The sequence below is a fragment of the Herpailurus yagouaroundi genome, unplaced genomic scaffold (assembly GCF_014898765.1).
Source record: "Herpailurus yagouaroundi ecotype Mexico unplaced genomic scaffold, PumYag 77, whole genome shotgun sequence".
Lineage (NCBI taxonomy): Eukaryota > Metazoa > Chordata > Mammalia > Carnivora > Felidae > Herpailurus > Herpailurus yagouaroundi.
The window spans coordinates 97123627-97132090 of record NW_024412388.1 but is presented as its reverse complement, the minus strand read 5'-3'; the positions used below and the strand labels follow the sequence as shown (position 1 = coordinate 97132090).

The window sequence follows — 8464 nt, the reverse complement described above, 5'->3', positions numbered from 1 at the left end:
TGACGTCTTGATGATGTTGTGTTTTATTGTCCAAAAACTGTGTGTGCGCTTGTGTGTGTGTTTTCATTCTCTGACCCTTTAGGAAAGTTACACAGTTGCAGTGATTAAAATTGCACATTTTTTACTTTTGGTGCTATTGTAAAGTCATTTTTTAAAAATGTTTCTTTATTTTTGAGAGGGATTGAGAACACGGGCAGGTGAGGTGCAGAGAGGGAGGGAGCAGCCTCTGTACTGACAACAGGAACCTGATGTGGGGCTTCAACTCATGAACTATGAGATCATGACCTGAGCTCAAGTTGGACGTTTGTCCACCTGAGCCACCCAGGTGCCCCTTTGGTGCTATTATAAAAGGAATAATTTTGTGTTGCACTTTCTGTTGTAAAACTTGTCTCTAGTTGATAATTATCCACTTAATGATTTTTCTGTCATTACAATGATTCCTCAGGTGGTTTTGCGAGATTAGACAAATAGTTATTCACCTTCAAATACTATAAACAATAATAAAAATAACTAACATTTATTGAGTGCAGACTGCAATGCCAGGCACTGTTTTAACCAACAGCACTGTGCACCTGTTTTACGTATTATGAGACACTCACATGTCCGACATTACCAGCAAGTCGCGATGCTGAGATTTGAACCCACATACGTCTGCTTTTAGATACCACACTTTAAACCATTATACAGTATATCCTGTAATGGTGAGGATTTTTGTCTCATTTGCATTACTTATAACTCTTATTTTAATTTCTTTGTTTTCTTAAGTAATTCCAAATACGTTGCTGACATTTATTATAGTATGTGATTCTTTTTAACCCTCCTCCCCAGGTCTTGGGCTTGCCTTCAACTTGAATCCGGCTCTGACCATGATTGGCAAGTATTTCTACAAGAGGCGACCATTGGCAAATGGACTGGCCATGGCAGGCAGCCCTGTGTTTCTCTCTACCCTGGCCCCCCTCAATCAGGCTTTCTTCGGTATCTTTGGCTGGAGAGGAAGCTTCCTAATTCTTGGGGGCCTCCTACTAAATTGCTGTGTAGCTGGTGCCCTGATGCGACCGATAGGGCCCCCGCCAACCAACGCAGGGAAAGATAGGTCTAAAGAATCCCTTCAGGATGCTGGAAAATCTGAAGGAAAAAAGGGAGTAGGTGATGCAAATACAGATCTTATTGGAGGAAACCCCAAACAAGAGAAACGATCAGTCTTCCAAACAATTAATAAATTCCTGGACTTATCTCTGTTCACACACAGAGGCTTTTTGCTATACCTCTCCGGAAATGTGCTCATGTTTTTTGGACTATTTACTCCTTTGGTCTTTCTCAGTAATTATGGCAAGAGTAAACATTACTCTAGTGAGAAGGCTGCCTTCCTTCTTTCCATTCTGGCTTTCGTTGATATGGTAGCCAGACCTTCTATGGGACTTGTAGCCAACACAAAGTGGATAAGACCTCGAGTTCAGTACTTTTTTGCTGCTTCTATTATTGCAAATGGAGTGTGTCATCTGCTAGCACCTTTATCCTCCAGCTACATTGGGTTCTGTGTCTATGCGGGATTCTTTGGATTTGCATTTGGGTGGCTCAGCTCCGTATTATTCGAAACACTGATGGACCTTGTTGGACCCCAGAGGTTCTCCAGCGCTGTGGGATTGGTGACCATTGTGGAATGCTGTCCTGTCCTCTTGGGGCCGCCACTTTTAGGTATAGTATGCCTTACTACCTCTTTGGTCCTCTTAACATAAAACAGGCATAGAAAATTGGGAAGGTGATAAAAAGCAGAGATTACTGAGCCTCTGGGTGGCAGAGAGCATTTTTCATCTCTGTAGCCTCAGTGCTGACACAATGCTTGGCACAGCATAATTGCTCAGGTCCTTACAGAATCAAATTGCATTGAACCATCAAGTTGAAAGGGGAGTCCAGTATTTTTACAAATGGCATTCTTTTTTGAAGTGTTTTATCTTCATAAAACTTAGGTGCTTATTGTAGGAAACATGTAAAATACAACACCTCTGATAATAGCTACCATGTGAGCTCCTGGTTTACCAGGAACTGTCCTAAACATTTTCTGTATCCTCTTACAGCTCATAAGCCTATGAAATAGGACTGTCATAGTTCCTACTTCATAAGAAATAGAAGTTTTGAAAGGTTAGATAGTTTGCCTTACATCACATGGCTAGTAAGTGAGTATATAATTTGGGAACTGTTTCTTAAGGTTATCTTTTCAGTTAATAGCTCACTAGATAACAAATTAGTGAAGATGTGTACTTATTAGAAGTATGATTTGGGGAATAAGGATACATAAAGAAGACCTATAGCTCTCCTTCTGATACTGCTCTCTTCCTCCCCATATCCAGTGATTCTAGTTGGCCCACTTTTTCTGTCACAACACCACCCCATCCACAGTTCCTGTCCCCTATCTAGGTTGCTCCAGCAGCCTCCAGACTGGTCTACCCATATCCACTCTAGCCAGCCTACAATCTGTTTTCTACTCTGCAGGCAAATACAAACTCGATATTCCAGCTGATGAGATCTTTCCAGTTGCTTCCCATTGTTCTTGGGGTGGAGAGCAAATTCCCTTGTGGCCTACAAGGCGCCCCCCAGCCTGGCTTCCAATCTCTCCAGCCTCATTTCCTGTCACTCACCTTTTGTTCTCTCTGCTCCAACAGCCCCGCCCTTCCTCCTTCCCCTCTCACACCCCAGCTTCCTACCACCTGCCTTTGCACTTGCTGTGCTCTGGCCTCATCCTTCTCCCATCCCCTCCTCCTAGATGGGTCCCATCTTCCTCTAGGTCCCTGCTTCATTTACACTGTAAGAGAAGCTTTCCTGACCCTGCTTGCTGCTCCCAACCCCCTATTTTCTGCTTTCAAACACTCCTTGTCACGGCTTGTCTAATTATTTGATTAACATTTCTCTTCTCCACTGAACTGTGGATGTTCTCTCCTCTGCTCTCCCTTATCCTCAGGGCCAGCAGCCCGGTGCCGAGTGTATGCGTCAGCCCGATAAATATTGCTGAATGAACGATGTCCTGAGTTAGAAAAGCATATGGAATCATATTTGAATTGGTTGTATTAAGTCTTCTTGGGTGTTTATTCCTTAACTAACCAATTGGGTGAGATGCTAATAAATTTTACTGTAACAAGGATTTCATGGCCAAAACATTTTTGGAAACCCCAAGTTTGATAGATTACCAGAGGACCTTGCAAAGCCTATTTAATATGCACGTGGTGAATCTTTACCAGAAAAGAATATGTTATGCCATTCCCTAAGTTTGACTTTGGGAACACTCAGGAGGTTACAGGTGCAGCTTCAGTGTCAGACTTCCTGGATTAAAAGCCATGTTATTTCACCTATGAGCTCTGTGACCTTGGGCGAGTTACTTAAGGTTTCTGTACTTCAGTTTGTACATCATACAGCGGGAATGATGACAGAATCTGCCTGTTGTGAGGATTAAGCACTTCGAATGGTGGAAAGGTGTTGCTGTTAATTGTATAGCACAGGCCAAGTGTTCACAGGGACCGCTCTTTGGGAAATGCTGATGTCCGCGAAAGAGCATTGGCCAGGAGACTGCAGTTAGCTCTGTGGCCTGGGGCAAGACTCCTAAACCTCTTTTGAGCAACAAATTTTTCCACTGTGAATCCAGAGAATTGATTCTAGATGATCTGTAGGTCTTTCCTGGCTCAAATTTGGAAAGATTTCGTTATTTTCAAGTTGCTAAAAATAACAAAATATGCAAGGCCATCTAAAACCCAAGTGTGACATAAAAGATGAGATAATTTTTAGCAGTTCTTTTTTTAGACTAATTTGTCATTTATGGGCTCTTTGAGGATTGGTTGACATCTTTCTGAGTAGATCCTTCGGCTTCATTTGGGAAAGGTATACTTGTTCACTTTTGCCCACATAACTGTGTTTTGGATATCTTCAGGTCGTCTGAATGACATCTATGGAGACTACAAATACACATACTGGGCGTGTGGTGTGATCCTAATTATTGCAGGCATCTATCTCTTCATTGGCATGGGCATCAATTATCGGCTTGTGGCGAAAGAACAGAAAGCAGAGAAGCAGCAGAAAAAGGAAAATAAAGAGGAGGAGACCAGTGTAGATGCTGCTGAGAAGCCAAAAGAATACACAGCAGAATCTGAAGAGCAGAAAGACACAGAAGGAAGTCCCAAAGAGGAGGAGAGTCCAGTCTAAACGTGTGGGGCCCAAGGGTCAATGGAGCAGCTTGTGACCCAAGATACCTGAAAATGTTCTACTGGCCTGTAATCCAGCAGTGGTGCTCAATGCAAATAGTGGACATTTGTGTGGGAAATCATACCAGGTGTTCAGTGATGGAATTTTTGTTTCACTCCTTACCAGTAGCCTGAATTTAAAATGCCATACCTTTGGGAAGGGAGTGGTTAGCAAAGAATGACAGAAGGAAGTAGTATGGGGGTTTTTTTGTTTGTTTGTTTATTTGTTTGTTTAAATCTTAGCTTTTACCAGTGTCCAGAAGATTATAATATGTGCCTTAAGTTTTAGTCTTTAGAACTCTTTAGGGAGCCTTAACTTTTTAAGCCATTCTGCTGAATTCATCTAAGTGTTACATTGTAAGGAAGAGTAACAACTAACTTGTTTGAGACCAATCTAAAATTTAAAATTAACCTTTGTTTCATTGTTACTTGTAATATAGTGTCATACATCATCACTGGAAGATTTATAAGTAGAAATATTCGTTGCAAGTTGGGATTTTATAAAATCCTGACTAAAATATTTTCCTAGCATCAATAGTTGCCTGGCATAGTGCCTGCTAGCTATATATTTAGGAAATTTAAGGCATAAAGCTTTGGAAACATCTTGGCCATTCTAGACACATTGTACTCATCAGCACCTCTCTGGAATCTTTTCTTGGGATGCTAATATTATTAGTGTTTGAGAATTGATTTCATTACATTACTGTTTTCCCTTTTCAAAGATGCATTTTGAGTGGTTATAGGCCATTGCCCCCTTTGAGGTCACTTAGTATTTTTCAGTGTAAAAGTTAATTTTAAAATATGCAAAACTATGTATTTGTGCCTCCTTATTAGTAAATACAACACATCTAATTAAATGCAGACAGATATTTCAAACAGCAGCTGAATTCAGCTTCAGTTTTACCAAAACCTCAGTTAAACTGAGACTTGGAATCTTTTTTTGTTAATGATTTTCCTGGAATCCCCCCATTGATTCATAGTGGTTCCATTTATATCTGTGTCAGTCTTAGAGCTGCGTGTGAGATATTCAATCTTTGTATATTTGGGTTTTTTTCTTTAATGTTTGCTAATTAAAGAAAGCCAGAGCAATTTGGCCCCAGGCAAACAAATAAGGATAAGATTTGGAGGAAAGTTGCTCCTTTTCTTTTTCTCAGGCCTGACAGAAAATTATGTTTTGCTTACAATTATTGGATACATTCTTACTTTCCACACAAACCTAAAGATATTGTGACCCTTTTTACTTACTTGAGAAGTAGAGAAATGGGTTTAATATAAGGATAGGGAGGATGGACCAGAATGAAAACTGTAAATATTTTTTAACCTAATATCTTCTAAAAGGCGCAAGAAGATAATGATAGACACTCGATAAATTATATTCCGTGAATTTAAAAATATCATTGTAATTGACACAGTGAAAGAAAGTATAGGTACAAAACCTTTTGTGTAAGAGGCTGGCTTTTCCAAATAAACTTTTTTTTTCTTTTTTTTAAGAAATGTTTCTCCCTCCAAATGTTTATTTTCTTGAGAAAGTATTAGTGTGTCTTTATTTTCAGTATCAAGATCCATTTTGGCCCTTGCTAATATTAAATCATTTAGCTTATGTGCTGTGGGAATTGTGTATATTGCTAATTTTATTTATATTTTTCTTCTTTCATCTTTTCTTTAAGGCAAAGAAGAGGGGAATTTTGAAATCACCTCTCTGAAAGCATCCAAAGCAGTTAGACTTAAGGACACAATGAAAACTCCCTTTCAGTGCCTGAGTGTCATGGCAGATGGAGGAGGCATTTTAGGGGAGAAGCCTGCTGTGATTGTTGGCAGGCTCGGCTCCAGTTGGGACTCTGCTATTTTCCATGGCCCCGAGTCCATAACCTCTATGTGCTTCTTTCCCCTTCCATAAAAACGAGGATCACTGTCAGTGAGGTAATATAAGTAAAGGAAATGGGAAGGGGAGGTAGGGTGGAGGAGGAGGAGTGCAGGATTATTTTCCCCAGTAGGGGAGGAAAACTTTTCCCTTCTTCCTTCCTAGGTTCTTTGGCTGGCCTAATAATTATATTGACCTAAGACAGATTAATAGGAGAAAAATTTAATTTCATACATGTGGGAACTTCACATAGACTTGACAGTATCATAAATAATTAGGCAACCAAGGCTTACAAGCCATCTTGAGCTAAGGAGAAGGGGGATAGGGGTCTTCAGCTTCAAAAGGAATAAAAACAATTTATAGAAAGATGGGAAGAATAAATGTTTGGTAAACTATGCCATGTGGAGAACTCTTATGTTAAAAAAAAAAAAGTTAACTTTGGTAATAGTTCTCTTCCTTGGTACAGACTCCCTGTCTAAATTCTTTCAGGCAGTACCAAGGGAGGTAAAAGGTTCTTGAGTCTGTTAGGCATTGGTGGCCTTCAGCTCAAATAATCCACATGCTAAAGTAGCCCATTTGGGGCAGCCCTGTCCTGGACCCCATCACTCCCATCACAGTTGAGCTACATCCGTACCTAAGAGCCTGCTTAGTCTTTGTTCAATAGCTGAATCTTTTTAGTGAGGTGAGGGGTTTGTGATGCAGACTGACCACTACTCATTAGCAAAAAGGGTTGAAAACCGCCTCCAAGCTGGAATTAAACTTTTTATTGCCAGTCCAACCCTAACTTTCTCCCCCTAAAGAGGGAGGATTTCAGCTATTTATTCAACATCAATTTTGGTAACAGCCAACATTAAAACCTGATACAGGCCTACTCTGTGCCGTCTTCCTTGCTAACAGTCCCCGTGAATTTTCTCTGTGTTGTAGGTTATGTTCAACACTGGGAAGCAGCCGAGCTTTCTGATTCTGTCTGTTGTCCTTTATTCCGTGTGAGGACTAAGTTTTATTCCAATTCACATGGTTTCAGTGGCTGCTTTGGGAAAATAGATGTATGCAAAAAGTACCTGCCTGTATTTGCTTTTTCTCTGTGCCACACCCTCTGTAAGTCACAGGACATATACAGCTCTTAGGTAGTCGTAGTGCTTGGCTCTGTTCAAGAGTATATTCTGAAACAGGCTCCCAGGCCAAAGCTGGGAAATTACTTAAGAAGCTGATAGGTTGGACAGTTGCAGATTATCATGGTGACAAGACCATATTCTCATGCTCTACACAAGTTTGTTGAGAATTTAAATTATCTGAACTAGTCATGATAAGTGAATAATTTCTATAAAAAGTATTCAGGAAAACATGATGGTAAAACAAATTATGGGAAATTCAGAGGTGTTTTATCCCTGATTTAATCACACTGATGACTAGTCCTGAATTCTTGGGTTATCTGAATTAGTTTATGTGTGTATTATAGATACGTATGTCAATATTAATCCTGTATTTTTAAAAAGGAAAAAGTTTTGTCAAAAACCACTTAATATTTTTGTATGAGCCAGTGTTTTACTGTGTTGAATTTCAGACTGATAAATTGGGTATTGGTTTGTGTGAAAAACCTAAATATCTGGGTTTTACCTTCCCTAGCAAATGGTTCATAGTATAATAAACTTAATAATCAGGTAGCCATGTGCCCCTCCACCATTTTGCTTGGAAAGACGAGGAAAGGTGAACAGCAGATTTCCACCTTTGCAACATGACTTGTTTTAATAATCAGATCAGGCATTTGCCTGGAAGACATGAAGAAAGAGGTTAATGACAGACTTGTGTCAATATGAAAATTCTTTCAGTTCTTGACAGGAAGCGACAGCCCAAGCTTGCCTGGCTTCCCAGATGTGAGCAATGAAGCCAGGTTGCTTCAGAGTTCAGAAGCATCTAAGGGGATTTCAGGTACATCATTTCTGAAATGTGTTCTAGCTTTAGCGTTTTAGATTCTGTCTCCCCTTTTCCCCCATTCAGTCTGGGCCATAGTGACTAAAGCTTTCAAACGAGAGTAGTTGGAAAAAGTACCATGTGTATGTGTAGATTATTTTTCTCCTCAACTGAACAGCATTAATCTACTGCATTTTGCTGAGTTTTACCCTGACTTGCCTAGAGGAGACAGGGATAGCTAGCAACGGAATTGTAGTCTGCTGGTTGCTTAACAGTATAGGCCACCTGGGTTCAAATTGAGGCTGTGTGACTTCACACAAATTACTTAGCCTCCATAAGGGTCAGGTTTTCTCTTCTGTAAAGGGGTTAAGAATAATTGGTAGCGCACCGCCCCCCCCCCCCCCCGGCAGAGTTGTCCGGAAGGTTAGTTGATATTTGACAGCTGGTGTTAAGTAAGAGTTTAATA

The 8464-nt window shown here is 40.3% G+C and overlaps 1 protein-coding gene across 1 annotated transcript in view; it reads left to right on the top strand.

Moving 5' to 3' along the window:
* The window catches only part of LOC121027704 (monocarboxylate transporter 1), a 44849-nt gene extending 37098 nt beyond the window's left edge, over positions 1-7751 (top strand). The window contains exons 4-5 of the mRNA XM_040471336.1: positions 829-1695; positions 3917-7751. Of these exons, the coding sequence (XP_040327270.1) occupies positions 829-1695; positions 3917-4188 (1139 nt within the window). The 3' untranslated portion in view covers positions 4189-7751. The remainder of the gene's footprint in view (positions 1-828; positions 1696-3916) is intronic.
* Positions 7752-8464: the final 713 nt, after the last annotated feature.